At 42.0% G+C, this 18076-nt stretch overlaps 1 protein-coding gene across 1 annotated transcript in view; it reads right to left on the minus strand.

Annotated features, from left to right (window-relative positions):
- Itga8 (integrin subunit alpha 8) overlaps positions 1 to 18076 on the minus strand; it is a 180223-nt gene that overhangs the window by 66270 nt on the left and 95877 nt on the right. The window contains exons 15-20 of the mRNA XM_059263596.1: positions 15491 to 15598; positions 9810 to 9865; positions 8866 to 9020; positions 7302 to 7439; positions 6758 to 6825; positions 5094 to 5241 (exon numbers count right to left, since the gene is read on the minus strand). Coding sequence (XP_059119579.1) covers positions 5094 to 5241; positions 6758 to 6825; positions 7302 to 7439; positions 8866 to 9020; positions 9810 to 9865; positions 15491 to 15598 — 673 coding nt within the window. The remainder of the gene's footprint in view (positions 1 to 5093; positions 5242 to 6757; positions 6826 to 7301; positions 7440 to 8865; positions 9021 to 9809; positions 9866 to 15490; positions 15599 to 18076) is intronic.

Consider the following 18076-nt stretch of genomic DNA (forward strand, 5'->3'; position numbering starts at 1 on the left):
AAAGAAAAAGAAAAAAAGAAACATTTTTCCTCCCACATCCCCTCCACCCTCTTTCTTTCTTTTTTTAATCTTTAGTTCCCCTCTCTCTCTGATGAAAAAAGAAACCAGTTGTTTTTTCTAGACATTTCTAGATTGTTTTTCTCAGTGGTTCCAGGGACATTTTTGCTCTAATCCATTTATAGCTCTTAGAGCATTACTCACTCCCTTATTCATTCAATGAAAATATTTGTCTTGGGTCTGCTATTTTACCAGGTAAACAAGACCTCGCACCCTTATTGCATTTCTAATCATGGTAACAATTCTAACAGGTGAATTGTAGCAAGCAGTGGAAGCGAAATTACAGAAGAGTTCAGTAGGATTTTTGGTTAGAAAGTAAATAGGATTTAAGGAAGGTATGCATACATATTTAAGCAATCAGAGAGGACATCCTGGAGGAGGTAGCATCTAACTAAGCTAATGAGAAAAGGGCTTATTGGTAGTTCAAAACAGGTGAGATCTAATTGGTTCTGCAATGCAACAGCCAAGTAACTTGAGCACACTGCCCAAGTCTCCTTATTTATGAACTCCAGAACAAATTTGATTCTTCTCTACAAGGTCAATATCATGATCAAGCAAATTCAATGCATGCAAGAGTTCAGAGCGGTACCCAGACCTCAACAACCATGCAGTAAGTGTTGATAGTCTTCATTATTAGCCACCTGCAGTTGGTAGTAGGTCTTAATTGTTATGAAGATCTGAAGGATAAATATAAAGAAATAAGGTCACGCTAAAGAGGGTGAAGTTATAGAGCTAGTGTGTCAGGGAAGAGAGCACATTGGAGGGATGAACTGAACAAAAATTCAATCCAGTTGGAATTAAGGGTATGGGGGTGAATGAAGGAACAACTAATAGGGAGGCTGGAGATATAGGGAGAAGGAAGAACAGGAAGGATTGACCCTCTGAAGGATTTGACCCAGAGAGCAGTGGAGAACTCACGAGGACTTCAAGACAGAAAATAACACAGTCAGACGTGCTTGTTAGAGTGATGGTTTCTGTGTAGCAAAGAGGCTGGAGGAAGATGGGGGGATAGAAGAGGAGGCTGGAGGGGGAGATGCGGAGATGGAAGAGGAGACTGGAGGGGAAATGGGGAGATGGAAGATGAGACTGGAGGGGAAATGGGGAGATGGAAGAGGAGACTGGAGGGGAAATGGGGAGATGGAAGAGGAAGCTGGAGGGGGAGATGGAAGAGGAGGCTGGAGGGGGAGATGGAATAGGAGGCTGGAGGGGGAGATGGGGGGCTAGAGGGGAAGATGGGGAGATGGAAGAGGATACTGGAGGGGAGATGGGGAGATGGAAGAGGATACTGGAGGGGAGATGGGGAGATGGAAGAGGAAGCTGGAGGGGGAGATGGAAGAGGAGGCCGGAGGGGGAGATGGGAAGGTGGAAGAGGAGACAGTAACATTCTGGTCTAAGCTATGCCAGCCTGGAAGAAGGCAGTGGTGATTTCAGTACTTGGAGAGAAGGATGAGGACTAGGCAGATTTGGGGTTGACTTTAAGATGTAGATACCAGAAGGTTGTAGGTACCACTCTCTGAGATAGAAAATGAGCCATGTGGATGTGGGAGAGCGAAGTCTAGTTGTAGAGATGGCAAAGGTAAGGTGGTTGTTGGGAGGGATTTGAGTGAGGATGTAAATGAAGTGTCTTATGGAGATGAATAGTAGGAGAGTGTCTAATGGAGAGGGGAAGAAATAGAGAATTAGTGTTTGCATGGATACAGAGCTTCAGCTTGAGACAATGACAAGTTCTGGAGTTCAGTAGTGGTGATGGTCACACAACAATGTGTGTGCAATGCTGCGACATTTTCACACTTAAACATGGTTAAACGGGGCCAGGGAGGTGGCTTGGTCCATTCAAGTGCTTGTTGCACAAATACGATGGCCTGAGTCTGGGTTTCCAGCTTTCACATAAGAGCCAAGTGTGGCAGATGTGTTTGTAATCCCAGCCCTAGGGTGTGGGTGAAGACCAGCGGATCCTGGGGGCTCACAGGCCACTTAGTCTAGCCAATGCTGCTAGATGCAGGTTTAGTGACAGAAATTGCCTGAAGCAATTAAGGTGAAGAAGTGATTGAAGTAGGCGTCTTGTTACCAGCCTCCAGCTTCCACACACACTAGCATATAATGCCTCTGACACATACACCACACATCTGTATATGAGTGAGTGTATGTGCACACATATACACACATGCACACACCACATACACACACATACCCACAATGGTTAAAATGGTAGATTTGATCATATGTGGAACTACAGTAACAATGCATATAGATTGGCCTTTCAATTCCAGTTTTCTAGAAGATGGAAGTTTCCTGAGATAGAATATCAACACTCACTGTCAGACGATACTCTATTTCCTCAGGAGACAAACTTTTTTTATATGATAAAAATTTCTATGCTGAGTTTAGATTCAGAAGTCTCCAAACCTCAAAGTCCTTAAAAAAATGAAAGAAGAAAACAACATAGTCTAATCATGTAAGATGTGGAGATCCATAAAAATCTATGCCCAAGAGACATTGACAGAGGGTTAAAAAAAATAAGGGTCCACTAGCTCTCAGCTGAGATTATGGATAATGCCTGTTACAACGTTTATAGCCAAAGACAGTGATAAGGTCTCTCTAGTGTTTTCCATTGCAACGAAGTGAATCGCCAACTGGATGGATGTTCTGGTAAAAGAACATTCTAAACGAATGCTTTTTAAAAACAAAGTCGGGGTCTCTGGGATGATGTGTAGGGAATAAAAACAAAAATTTGAGGGGAACCCAGAAATGTTTTAAAAAAAAGCAAACCACATTTAAGTTATATGTTTGTATTTGTCTACATAACATTTGCATGTAAGCATTTGTAGGTGACACGCTTCTTCTCTCTCTTTCTAAAAGACTTATTTTTAGTGTGTGTGTGTGTGTGTGTGTGTGTGTGTGTGTGTGTGTGTGTGTGTGTGTGTAGAGGCCAGAAGAGGCTGTCAGATCACCTGGAGCTGGAATTACAAGTGGCTATGAGCTGCTCAGTGCGATTGGTGGGATCTGAACCCAGGTCTTCTGTTAGAGCTGTTAGTGCTCTTAGCCCATGAGCCATCTCTTCAGCCTTCCTTCTCTTTTGCTCTCTTTGCTTGCAGAGGTTTTATTATCAGATGGCATTTCCAATTCAGAATGGCCACTGAACGCCATGGAGATGTTGAATGAGTGCTACACTTGCCCCGTTTTTATTTGCTGAAAAAACTTTTCAGAGAAACAAGCATAAAAGCACCATAGTTAGGGGAAAGAGAAAGTGGGAAGATTTTAGATCGTTCCTTGGAGACATCAGCATACCAAGGGATGCTGATGGTTGCAGTAGAGAGGGATAATGCCATGGTGAGAGCGGGGAGACTTTCCTTCTAACTGTCCTCCCTGCTGATGAAGATGGATTTGAACACTTCTACAACACTCTTTTAAATCACTCTGTTGAGGTGTAATTGACAGGAAAAGTCTTGGTACACATCTTGATGAGTGTAGATACTTTTAAATCACTTCCTTCAATAGACATGTATAATGATTTTAAGTGTCAAAGGTACTTGATTGCTGTTTGGTTCAATTTTTTTTGGTTTTTCGAGACAGGGTTTCTCTGTGTAGTTTTGCGCCTTTCCTGGAACTCACTTTGTAGACCAGGCTGGCCTCGAACTCACAGAGATCTGCTTGCCTCTGCCTCCCGAGTGCTGGGATTAAAGGTGTGCACCACTACCGCCCGGCTCAATTTTTTTTTAATTGAGAAAATAATTCAACTAAAACAAGAATCCATGAGAATAGACATGTAAATAGAGAATTTTTTCTCCCCTATTTTTCTTTTTCCTTTCCTTCTTCATTCCCTCTCTTCCTCCTTTCCTCTTCTTTCCTTCCTTCCTTCCTTCCTTCCTTCCTTCCTTCCTTCCTTCCTTCCTTCCTTCCTTCCTTCTGACAGAGTCTATGTACAGGCTGGCCTTGAACTTGTGATCCTTCTGCTTCTCAATCCCAAGTGCTAGATTATAGGGATGCTCATCCACACCAGGCTTTTTCAATACATTTTTAAAAGCTCTTACAATGACAGTATCACACCACATGGATCACTTTCCATAACGTTGCTCAATCATTAGGTTGTGAAAATAGAGAATGTGGTCTTGAAAAAGTGGCAGACACATAATAAATTTTACTTAAACAAATCCATCAGCAAGCATTTATGAAGTGTCTATGCTATATACTCCTGAGAAAGAATGTGAAGCTTAGTCTCTGCCCTTAATTGAATGTCTCACATATTTCCGAAATAAAGGACAAAGATTTATGACAATATTTTTGGCTTGCTTGCTTGCTTATTTGTTTTGCTCAATTTAGTTAGTTGGATATGTAGCTCGGGCAGGTCTTCAATTTGTGGATCCATTTGCCTCAGCTTCCTGGCTTCTGGGATTACACATGTGCCCCACTGGCCTATTCAGAATGTTTTTCCAGACAAAGCGATTAAGAATACTACAGGTTCCCAGGACGCACTGTATGGGAAGAGTCGGGTTCTGGTAACGATCCGGGAGGCCATAAATAGCAATGGTACCTTTTCAATAAAGTGACATTGAGGACTGGCACACCAGGAGGAAACAGGCCCTTCTCTGGTCACAGTCCCAAAAATGTGGACTAAGAAGAAAGACAAATGAACTTGTTTCCTTTCCAATTCCTGTTCAGGCTGTTATCAGTGCTCAGCAGGACTGGTTGGCTCTTCTTCCATCACCAGTAATAAAAACCAGGCCTCCTGTGATCTGCTCGGAACTTAAAGGAACTCAAAACAAGGCTTGCAGAGTCAGTGAGGAGAGGGGGTTAGCCTGGGAAATGAGTCAGCTGCCTCTTTGGCTGGTCTTTACTCTGTCTTGCTTCGGCTCCTGGGCTTTGGCTGAGTTATCTTTGTAGTGTGGCAACTAGGGACTTGACTATCCATAGCCCATCTTCTCCCTGGCGCATTGCTATTATGAGCTGACAGAGGAAGGCCCCATTCTGGTCTCTTTTGAGAGGAAAGACTCAGCCTTGTTGATTAGACTTAATATTTACTTGGATTCAAGCCTTACCTTGAGGTTGCGCTCAATCCCAACGTAGTCCGCTTCTTCAGGGATCATAACGAAGAGTTCAGCTTCATAGGCTCCCTCTCCTTCATTTTTTGCATTTATGATGAGCATAAGGTGGTTTTCATCCCCAATAATTATCTGATGCTTATCTCTAAAAACGCAGTTTAAAAAGAGTGATTATGCAACTCAACATCACTGGCTTCATGAATCTATTTTAGAAATTTAAATAATGTGTGCCTGTAACCTAAGCACTCAGGAGACTGGGATGGGAGAATTGGAAGTTTGAGACCATCCTGAACTATTGAACTACATAGCAACAGTCTGTCTCAAAACAAACAAACAAACAAACACACATAGGAATAAAATAATGATTTAGGAGGAAAAAAGGAAATGTCAAACGCAAGGCTAGGATTATGAAAGAAGACAACTGGTCAAGAAGATAAGAAGATTTAAGGGAACAATTTCTGAATGGGAAAGGGTGGGAAAATGTTCAATGATATGCAAGCAACTATTTAGCAATTTGTTCTAAAAAATAAGACCGATACATATCATTTGTGGATTCCAGTGCTGTGTCCTCCCTCTGTGACCAATTTGAAGCTATCAACACACTGACCAGTCGGCTAACAAAACTCCTGCAAACTTAACATTTGACTTCGGAGCCAGAGTGAAGAGCTCCCAACTCCTTCAAATCCCTGAGAACACACATGAGGGAGAGAGCGAGCTGTGGGGAAAGAAAGAGGCGCGTTTAGACAGGAATAGAGAGAGACACACACAGCAATGTGGGTTCGAAGAGGGGAAAGCAGGCAGGCGAAACGGGATCTCAAATGCCTGATAGAGTGCTCTGAAGTATTTTAAGGAAATTTTGTTCACTTTGAACTCCAAATGAAATCAATATTTAGAAACGTCTCTTCCGCTTTTGCCTCCCCCCTCAAAGCTATTGCTTTGGACACTCAGTAAATTGTGAACGTCGGGGCAAGTCCCCTTGAGAGATTACCAAGCGGATTCCAAACGCTGGCAGTGCAGGAGTTCCTGGGAGAGAGGAGTACAGCCCACGTTTCCACCCAGGGGTGCCTCCCCCCTACTCCCATTTCTTTCCACAACGTAACAGTGCAATTACCAGCTCCGGAGTCGGAGTCCGGGCTGCCATTACTGGCAGCTGTGAAACCCTTTGTTCTCATTTGACGCTCTGACACTTTCTGCTCGACTCCCCGGTGTGTCTTTTAAGTCCTCCCCCAAGTAAATTAAAATTAATTTTGTTTTGACAGTTTTAAGGAGGCCTTTGAGTCATGGGGTGCTGCAAAACCAAGTTTGGTTAAGGTGTGGACTGAACTGGCTTGTCTGAACCCTTTCTCACTTGACTGAGGTAGGTAAATATAACCTGAGCCACACCACACATGAGTTTACTTTCAACAAAAGCATTTTTGCCCCCCACTCATGCTGAAAGATGAAATGGCCCAGGCAAGATCTCAGGGTGTGTCCCTTGACACCAGTGACAGAGGACTGACCAGATCAGAGGCAAATCCAGAGTGGGGTCACTCTCAAGAATTTCACGCATCACTCTCCCTGACCCCCAGTTCTTGGAAGAATATACTTTCTCAAAAGGAGCTTTAAGTAAACACCCCGTAGACCACCAGGTGTAATGCACGCGTTTATTTATTTAAACTTACGGTCTGGCTGACAGCTTCAGGTCGGGCACACATAGATTGTCTTCTCCACAGTCCACCAGGATGCGAGCCTGTGTTGAGCAAGTGAAGCATGAGAAAGACTCTGAGAAGACTCACATTGGGTCCTTTCTCTGGAAGATTCTAAAGGATTCTATCAACTAAACCAAAGCTTTTGTTTCACTGCACAGGAGCCTGCCCAACTCCATACTCTCTGTGACGTTAAGCGACCTCTTGATAGAGGCCATTTTATAGCCTGTCTCCAGGTTGCTCTGAAATGTCTGTATATGATGCTAACTGGCCCTGCTCTTAGGATTACTGCTTGTGTTGCTTTCATTTCTGCTACACGTGAACCCATTAAATCTTGGTTGCACAAAGGGAAAGGCTTCCAAAGTCACAGCGAGGAAACATGCAACATGCCCCAGAGGCTGTATAACTCTGTGCGCAGATGGGAATACAAGGGGCTGGCTTTCATCTTCAGGGCACAGGAACAACTCTCTCCAGAGAATGGTAGAGAAAACATCTTCAGACCTTTGCATCAAGGACTTACCTGCTCAGTAACTACGTTGTCCCTGTAGTGGTTCAATATTGGTTTCACTTCTAGGCCATCTTTAAAGGTGGAGTCATCCAAACTGTAGTTCAGGCTAATGTTGATGGGAGATAATTTATCTCGGAATTCAGTTTCGTCCTAGGAAAAACAATCACCAGCTTACGCCCATGAAATAAATACAAATGAAATGTGACAAGCAGGCAACCCTGGATTCCCATCAGCATCAGTGAGTGACAACGTTCACTGCAACAGGCTGAATTGGGTGCTAATACATGTGGTCTGCACTAGCCAGCATAATTAAGATACGTTCAGTGATGGAGTCACCTACAGCCAAGGCTTCCCTGGGATACTCTAGAGCAATGGGAGTTACTAACTCTTTCACAGGAGTCCCATATCAGGTATCCTACAGATCAGATATTTACAATACAACTCATAACAGCAGCAAAATTACAGTTATGAAGTAGCAATGAATTAATTTTTTTGTGTGGGATTCACCACAACATGAGGAACTGTATTAATGTATTAAAGCATTAGGAAGGTTGAGAACCACTGCTCTAGAGGAAATCTTCAGTTACCCCAGACCCCAACACCTGACACTGCATTAGTCAAGTCCCCAAGTAAAACATACACCACAGATGCCAGAGAACACCATGAGTCAGGATTTTTTGTTTGTTTCGGTGAAGATGCTAGAAGGTTCTCCGGGGCTCAGAGGAAGACAACATTTTACTTCTTCTTCCCCTTCATTGTTTCTTTTAAGTTGTTTCATGAACTTCAAAACGCCTTCAGGACTTTTGAAGGTGTCTTGGATACAGAAACAGGAGTCCTCCCGGGGTGAGGAGAGATCATGGGACGCTCAGCTCTAAGCATGCCGCCAGCATCCCGCTCCTCAGCTGTGCTCTTCAAGGCTATACTAAGATGGAGGGCCGGGGGGCCATGCGCCTGGCTTCTCGTTCTCAAGTGTAGTTGTGAACCTTTGGTCCTTCCTAGGGTTCTCTGTTAACTAAGTCCCCGACGGGAAGAGAAGACACAGAAATACCGATCACCGGCTAACACTAGCAGCATGGTGGTGTTCCAGACATGTTGAATTTTAAATTTCATGAGAATTTGTAAAAACACATCACCTTTAAAAACACAATTAAAAATTATTTTTCATGAAAGTTTGGTTGTCTTAATGTTTCCCCAAGCCAGCTCTAAGTGCATCCTGATAAAATCTAACAGGACATACTCACATAGGATTAAAAAAAAAAGTCAAATAAATTGTGTTGAACTTTTATGTATGGGGGAGGGGAGGCAGTTAAAAATGAAAGTCACCTGAGTTAAGTGCTATTATCAAGGTTCTGTCCGAAACAAAAAAGAAGCCTTAGAAATGAATAGCAACAAATCATTGGGTTAGTTGAAGTCAGGGTCAGCAAGAAGTATTCAACCTTCAACTAGAGTTTCCTCCCAGGAAAATGAAAATAGACAGGTGGGAGTCTGTGGCATGTGTGATGGTTAAGGAGATAGAAATGGTCGGAACTGGAATTTGAATGTGAGAAGCCCCAGAAAAGATTTCTAGAAAACTTACTCGGAGGTAAACGATAAAATCCCGACAGTGGGGGGATTTCTGCTGCTTCATCACAATGGGGAAGGTGAGATGGGACTGGTGGTTCCGGAGGAAGAGCGTCCGCTTGATGGCTCCTTTTTGCTTCAGGAAATCTAGCTGCACCTCGGCCACCAGGGCTAAAGGACAGACAGGGGATAAACAAAATCTCAGGAGGAAAAGCATTGGGCTAACACAGTGCTGGCAGGGGTAGGGACTCATGACAAGTTGCTTCTTCAGGAAAACTTTTTCTTTTCATAGTTGGATCAAACAACATATAAGTTGAAGGAGTATTAAAAAAAATACTGCCCAATATATAACTGTTTTGTAGCTTTGCATGCTTGTGTGGTGTATGTGTGTCCACATGCTCATGTGTTTATATGTGCATGCTTGTGTATGTGTGAGTATGTGTGCATGTGTGGAAACCACAGGTTGACGCTGGGTGTCTTACTTGATTACCCCCACCCACTTATTTTTTGAGATAGGGTCTCTCGCGGTGCCTGGAGCTCACCAGTTTGGCTAGAGTGGCTGATCAGTGAGGTCTAGGGAGTGCCTGTCTCTACCTTTCCAGCATTCGGATTACAGAGGCATCCGCCACATTTGGCTTTTATACTCACTGAGGGTCCAAACTTAGGTCCACATGCATGCACAGCAAGTCCTTTACAACCAAGTTATCTCCCCAGCCCATATTTTGTAACTTAAGTTATATATGTGTGTGTGTATGTATGTATATGTATAAAAAGTATCACTTTTCCAATTATTTTTGATAGTGAATGCCCATGATTAAAGTCGTATTAATTAGACAATTTAAAAATGTACAATAGACATTTGAACTTTAATAAAGGGACCTTTAGTTTTCTAATGTTTGTGCATAGAAACATGTCATGTTTTCTTTGCATAGGATAGCATAAAAATGAAAATATGCTCACCTATTGTATTTGAAAGGCTCTGGCCTGCTATCGATGCACAGACTCTTAAAGAAAAGCTGTGGGAAAACAGTAGTCAGTAATTTGTTGGTTAGTAAAGTTCTGAATCTGAGATAGGAATCTGATCCCCTCCTTCCAGATAAAATGAACACATCATTTCCTTCTATACATTTAATTATATACACATACACATGTGTGTGCACGTATACGCCTCCCACACTCCCACCAACTTGACACAATATTAATACAATTGACACAGGTAGCCTTTGCATAGGGAGGCAAATCCTTGAAAACATTGGTAGAGATCCAATTAGTTGATTAACACCCCACTTTCTTTACGCAGTGAACACACATGAAGATCGTCCTTGTGCCATGGAGTAAAGAACTGGGCAGCACGTGGGGGAAATGCTGCAGAAAAGCATGGAGAAGAGCAAAACCCTGGCTCCACTTGAGGCACTTGAAATTTTTCGGTGTGACTAGAGCTCCCAGCAAGACGAGGTCAGCTGGTTTGGTTGATGGGTGGCGAACAGGGCTTTGAAGTCATGGTTAGGCCTGTGAATTTAATCTTAAGCACGAAACAGCAGGCTGGTCTTAACACCAGTCAGCCACACTGTTGGGAGGAGACTGGAACTCGGCACCTTGCGAGGAGAGAGAGAGAGCGATGGAGGTAGAGGGAGAGAGAGAGAAAGTTAAAGCGGCTGACTCAAGCCAACTGTACACGGTGATATGGGTATAAAGGCAGTGATAGCTGAACCCAAGACACTTTGTAATTTTGTCTTCAGCATGCACTAACCGCCATCCAAGAAATGTTTGTGGAGATTGTCCCGTGACCTGAACTTGCCCTGGTTTATGGCCATAGACTGGATGGAAAATACCCACTTGTTTCCACTTGACTTTATCAAATATTCTCACCTCCCTCCTGAAATAGTCTAACAGCCAGGATATAGTCAGGACCTATGAGCATTGATAAGAAAGTAAAGATATGAGAGAATAGATGATTTGCTGACAGTCTTAAAGATTTTACTAATAAAATTCTAGTATGATTTGAGTATTTCTATGGAATTCAAAAGAAGTAAATACTCTCCAATCATGCTTTAATTAGATGTCAGCATCCTGTGTCAAACGTAACAGAAATGTGTCACATCTGGGATTCATCTATCCCCGTGACCTCAGTCAATGTCTCCCTCCCTTCAGGGTAAGTAATTCGCCACACACCATTTAGCCAGAAGTTTCCTGAGATGTCTGTGCTATTACTAGTGTTTATACCACTTCCCCAGAGAAATCCCAAACGGCAGCCCACTTCTCCTTCAATTAGAATTATTCATGGAAGGTGGGTAGGAAATTACATCTTTAAATTTTCTGAATTTTTTCCCCATGCCCAGCTTTCCCATAAGCACTTGGTATGTGTTACCATTGTCTGCCGGCCGATGTTTACTCACAATTTCTCAGCATAGACAGAGCTTTGGCAAAATAAATCCACATTTATGGTGAAATCATCAATATATAAAATTTAAATGAACTTACATACAGTAATTGCTTTGTACAATGTGAAGCAATATAACTTTCACAAAGGAGTAAGTTACAGTTATGAAAATGGATGTTGAGTCTTTGGAAAGAAGGAATTTGATAAATGATGTTGTCAGCTGAAGGCTTTATCTTAGTTTGTAAATTATGTCAGAGTACATTTATATTTCTTTCTTAGTTCTCCCTTTCTGTTACTTCAATATCATTAACAATTGGATGAGTTTAACTTTCATTCAAATTTAGTATAACTGCTATAGCCTGCTGAAATATTGCTAGTAGCATTTCAACTTGAACCCACCAGGTTAAAGATGGCTCTAGTTAAAATATCTTTTCAAAGTGGCAGGTTTTCTATAGTTCTGTTCTAAACTAAAAAGAAGATTTCAAAATTCTACAGCAGTGGATGGCCACATCCACCCTAAATACAGGAAGATATTCGTTAGCTATACCTACAGATATATAGTGAGGAGCCAGCTCCATTCTCAGGTCAGTACACAATTATCAATTGTGTCAGGCAAAACTGAAATATGACTTAATGTGAAATATAATTTCAAGCTATGATTTATGTTCAAATTCAGCAAAGCCCATTAGTCTCAACATTTTGATTGAAAAAATAAAACAAAGCCAAACACAAACTACATGAAATCAACTGAGAGCTCTCATTGCATACATCTACATGAAACTTTTGGCAGACAGGCTGCTATCCACAGAAGGACAGACACAGCACGATCTGATCCTCACACTGTTTGCCCCCCATGAGCCAGTGAATAAGGAGCTTGTGGTGTAACTCTGCTCATGGTAGTGGATAATGACAAATGAGATAAATGTGAAATCTGATTTCAAAATACAAAGACAGATGGGGAGATGCTAGTTGGCCCAGGGCTTGCTGTACAAGCATGAGGACCTGGATTTGGATCACCAGCATCCAAAGGAACCCCGCCCCCCAGGCACAACAGCAGTTATCCCAGTGCTGGGTTTGAGGGTAGAGAAGAGATATGGAGACAAGTGACTCTAGGGCAACCTAGAGTCTCAACCTGTGGGTCAAGAGCCCCTTGATGGTCAAATGACCCTTTCACATGGGTCTCATATTCTGTATATTAGATATTTACATTATGATTCATAGCAATAGCAAAATTACAGTTAGGAAGTAGCAATGAAAATAATTTTATGGTTGGGGGTCACCATAACACAAGTAACTGTATTAAAGAGTTGCAGCACTAAGAAGGTTGAGAACCACTGCTCTAGGGTTTATGGCTAGCCAGGATAGCCTAAGTGATGAGATCGAGTGAGGTTCAGTGAGAGACTCTGTCTCAAAACTAAGATGGACATTGATTAAGGAATATACCTGATATCAACCTGTGGCCTCCACACACCTGTGTGCACACACCCACATGCACATGTGCACACACATATAAATATATATATGTATATATATGTGTGTATATATATATCACACTCACCACACATGCACAAAATAACAAAGTACAAAAGCAAGCAATCACTATTTCTAATTTATTTATTTATTATTGTCCATATATGTACTTGATGTGTGTGTGTTGGGGAGCACACATGTCATGGAGCTCACGTGGAGATCAGAGGACAATTTTGTAGAATCGATTTACCTTCCACCTTTGCTCAGGTTCTGAGGATTGAACTCAGGTCCCAAGGCTTGTGTGGCAAGTGCCTTTACCAGTTGACCCATCTCATTGGCCAAACTATTACCAATTCAACTCTACTTTAATGATGATTTTATATGATGTCATTCATATCTGAAAAAAACCCTCTTTTTTGAGATTGGAGAAGTAGATAGTTGGTTTTATGTTTATAAAACAGAAAAACATCACTAGTTTTTCTCATTAGTAACCAATTATCTTAATATTTAGTATGCTGAATTTCATTTCCTTTTTTCTAACTGAGCAATGCCAACAGCAGATATTTTACACAGCCAGATAGCTGACTGAATAACTCGGAAATCCACAGGGAAGGAAGTGAGGAATGCTTTGTGATTGGAGTTTGCAAAAGGGTTTATCTACAGTGCAAGCTCATGCCAAATCAGGCCAATGTCACAGCAAAGATGCTTCAAGCACTCTGGATAAACTTCATGGAACACTTCTACAGGAGTCAGCTGTTTGCTTCCTGTCTCGAGTCTGGTTGGTTGGTTGAGGATCTGAGGATAGAACCCAGGGCACCCTACTACTGAGATATACCCTCAATCTCCAACTTTGTCTTTCAATATTCTGAAACACATGAAAACTTTTGCACTTGAATATTAAGTATCTTCAGAAAAGGATACAATAGACTTAAGTAACAGTAATAGGATAGAATTAAGCAACTGTAGTAAAATTTGTCCATAGAACAAATTACATTTTATCTTAGTAACATGACTCCAATCAACAAGGAAATGGCTGGTGAAGAGAAAGGCATTGGCCAAGGGGCTATTGGCAGTTGATGGCAGCTTGGATGAAAGTAGCTTTTCCTTGGCAGTGTGAATACTGGTGGGTTTCCAGTGCCCTGGTGGATGACACTATCCATGCCCATGCATAAATCAGCAGCACTAATTAGACAGAGTGGTTTAAATAAATAACTACAGAGGAAGTATATTGAGTTCTGAGGGAGGGGTGATGAGGGTCCTGGGGGGGAATTGGGAATGGAGTGAGGGGTGGATATGATCAAGATACCTTCTATACATGTATGAAAATTTTCAAAGATAAAAAATTTTTTTTCCTGAGCAAAAGTAAATAGTCCTATATTCTTTTGAAAAAGACTCCAATCTCTTTTTTAAATCCATAAAACTAAAACTCTTTAGGAAAAAAATCATGTATTTCAAAATAAACACATTCTGTACTGGAGTGTTGCTGTCGTGCTTAACAGACTGCAGTGTGGAACCCGGGTTTTGAAGGTGTGAACAGAGGGCTCCTTGGAGACTATGAGAGTCTTAATGCTCACAGCCAAAGAGCACTCACAGTTCATTTAGTGCTCACTTAATCACGCCGGGCGGTGGGGAAATGCTGGCTCTCTCACATTCTCTCAGATCAGGTTTTCATTACACTATTTTATGGTTCAAAACCATTTTAAAGTTTGCTCAGGGCATTCCCCAACTACTTTCAAAGGCAGTTAAAGGAGAGGACCGGCCTTCCCACACAGGGAACCCCTCACAACAGGATGTTTTCCAAAGAATTCTTCAGGAATCTGGAACGCTCTGCCCCCTACACCCACCCCTGTAGGTTTGATTCCCATAGGAACTCCTGTCAAAAGGCCATCAACAACATGCTAAGATGTGCCATAAGTAGCTTCTCAGGGTCAAGGCTGGTTTGTTCTTTATTCTGATATTGTCAAGAACTCAACAGTCACCCTGGAAAATGAAGGTGAATCTCCAAGACCTTTGTTGATTTTCCAGAGGAAATGCCCTGCTACCATGGGACAGCACAGTGTCTTCTGCTGTCTGGGATCCCTACACTAACAAATAAACTGGTACTTTTTCTTGGGATGTGTTATAACCCAGTTCCATTTTGTCATTTCATGTGACAGGCGTAAGTCAAAAGCTAGATAAGCTATGTTTCCTACTGTCCCTTTTATCCTTGTAATATCATGGCCACAAGAACAGGTCAGTGTACAAAAATCTCCTTTTTTTATAGCATTGACCTTCTGCCCAGTCATACATGCCAAGTTACAAAACTGCTATTTTTAGCACATGGAACTAAGTAATCCAGACTAGTTTGTTTATTTCAAAAAATAGAGACAGGATAGCTTTCAAAAGTGGCATCCACAATATATGCAAAAGTTAGAGTCAAGATATTTTGGTGTGTTTGGGTTTGGTTAACATTTAGTGTGCCAAGAAGTTTGTTTAACTGGGAATTTCCCAAGTATTTTGGTCTTTTTAAATCTAAGAGCCTGTAGGTTAGAGTACTGGCCTTTGTCTAAGCCCACAGTCAGAGCTCAGCATCACATCAGCATTCCTCTGCAAAGACTGGGTCTCTGCTGCTCAGTCTTGGTCCGTAGTCCAGAAACCTGAACATCCTCTTGCAGATTTTTATATATATTTGGTATGCATGACCTCAGGCCCTACCCCAGACTTTCTACACCCAAATCTGCATTTTTTAAATAAATAAGATCTAGGTGATTTGACCCCATGTTAGAATGTGTGTATTACTGGGCTAACTTACCAGGCTACAGGTGTCGGGAATTCCGGAATCTGGCAAGTTTTATTTTCAAGGTTGATAATCATCGGGTGCAGTAGGAGCTGGGCATCCACTGTTACAACTGGCCTTGCTCTGTCGGGAGAAAGCTGAAGCGTGAGTGGAACTCGTGAATCATGGAGGGGATCTTTCCCTGATTAAAGGAACTCTCCTTCTAGAGGTCATTGCCAACATACCCAGCCTTGCACAATGAATTCTGCTCTTGGCATGAACAAGTGGGCACCACACTCAGAAGATCCCCTCTAACCCATCTGAGAGCAGAGAGCTCTGAACAAAGGATGCTAGAGGCCTATCAAGCACATTACATCCATTGACCTGATTTCTTTATGGAGTAGACTCACTATATTGTGATAATACAGTGTGATTATAACACAGCTCCATGATTTTCTGGGAGCCCTATGTCCATATTTGAGGAGACATATATTTTATTTAAAGATTTATTATATATATATATATATATGTATACACACACATGCTGGTGACTATGGAATCCAGAGAGGGCATCAGATGTTCTGGAGCTGGAGTTTTAGGTAGTTGTGAACCATCCTGTGTGGGATATGGAACCCAAACTTGGGTCTTCTGCAAGGACAGCAAGCTCTCTTAACTATTAAGCTACCTCTCCAACCCCAAGACACATCTACTCACAATAAGTACTTGAGGCTTTTGAATTTTGTTGGCTCATTGATAATTTTTCAAATTGACTGGTAATTTCCTAGCTAAGCTTTGCAGATTCAAGAACACACGAAAGTGGGTTTATAGAACAATTCTGTACTTCACCCCAAGAAGTGGTTCTTAATCCTGTCTGCACAATGTAATTACTCAGGGAACTTTCAAACAAACACTATGCCCAGACATCATCATGGGTCAATGGAACTAGAATGTCTGGGGTAAGGCTCAGGGTTGGAATTTTAAACACATTCTCAGGCAATTCTAATAGTCGTATCTGAGGCGAGGAATGAATGTGAAGGCCATCCTAGAGAGGATAACAAGGAAAGAGAGTAGGAAAACATAGAGCAGGAAAGTGGAGCAGCTTTTGAAGCTTCCTTATAAGAGATACTAGCTGGGAGCCAAAGTTTCCAGAATTAAGTGTACACTGATGCTATGTTGAACAGGTTTCTTCTGACAGACAGAGGGAGGGTCATGTCTAGAGGCCAAATGCTGTGCAAACAGTTTCATGATAACAACATGGGGGCCACTAGGATTTTTTTTTACAAGCCTCTTGATGTTATCTGTACTGTATTATTTTATTTTCAAAATTGTATTATCTCCAGTTCTAGGGGTGGGGGATCTGATGATAAAATGGTATTAGGCATGCGAGAGATTTGCTGTGGCAATCACCTTTGAGAAGAAAGGGGAGTGAGTGGAGGAAGTGGGGGTGATAATCCCCTTAAGGATGAAGAAGATTCTGGCATGGACATTGGAGTGTCCTTGGGCAGAATCGCCTGTGACAGAATTGTCTCCAAGGACCAATATGCATTTATGCCCTTGTGCCAGCAATAGGCTGGAGCAGATCATGGAAAATATGAGATTAGCACAGAGCTGTTGATTTGGAGTGTGGCAGACAGAGCAGGGTTCTTGGTCGTGTAAATTTGTGGCCATAAGAAGCTTAAGCCTCATGCTTCAGAGGTGCTGGGAGTTTCAGCTCTCTGATGCTCTGTATCCTAAATGAGAAGAGCTGGCACAAATCAGTCCCTGACGCATTTATATTGGGGTTGAGGAAGAAAAGCTGGTTTGAGGAAAGCTAACCTTAGGGTCTGTCTGGGAGTTAGCCACTTTAGCATCACATGCCTAGGACACCTGCACATGCCGGTCTGTATGCATGCATTCACATATGACTTTGTCTTGAAATCCTGACCCAGTTCATTGGATTCATATTAAACATTTTAAGAAAGCTCAACTACCTAACCAGATGCTACTCAGCATAATTTGCATTCAAATTCTCACTGAATTCTTTGGACACAAGTAGGTTCTTAAGATAAGTATTGATAGTCCAGTTTATAGATGAGAACCAGATGCTTAGAAGGCTATAGAACAGTGATTTTCAACCTGTGGGTCACGACTCCCTGGGTAAACCTCTATCTCCAACCATTCATAACAGTAACAGTTATGAAGTAGCAACAAAAATAATTTTATGGTTAGGGAGTCACCACAACATGAGCAACCATATTAAAGAGTCACAGCACTAGGAAGGTTGAAAACCACTGTTACAGGAGTTTTCCCCGAAACTACAGAACAGTTAGTGTGTGGAAGGGTCAGGTTCTGATCCCAGGGCTATTGCATTAATGCTGCAGAGGGCTTGCTTCTGGAGGGGATGACTCCTGGCATGTTCTATTCCCCAACTTCTTGTCCACACTTGGATGTAAGAGTGAGGGTAAATAGCCCCATTCTCCCTGCCATAATTCTGTCCTACATGTATGGACACCGATAATTCCCAAAGCATAGATAGTCCAAGTTCAGAGCCATCTAAAACATGGGTCATTTTCTGATTTGATGAGTTTAATACCTTATTTAATGTCAGGTATATTAGTAGGAGCTGGAGGTTTGCCAATAAAG

This window comes from Peromyscus eremicus, chromosome 5 (assembly GCF_949786415.1).
Source record: "Peromyscus eremicus chromosome 5, PerEre_H2_v1, whole genome shotgun sequence".
Classification (NCBI taxonomy): domain Eukaryota; kingdom Metazoa; phylum Chordata; class Mammalia; order Rodentia; family Cricetidae; genus Peromyscus; species Peromyscus eremicus.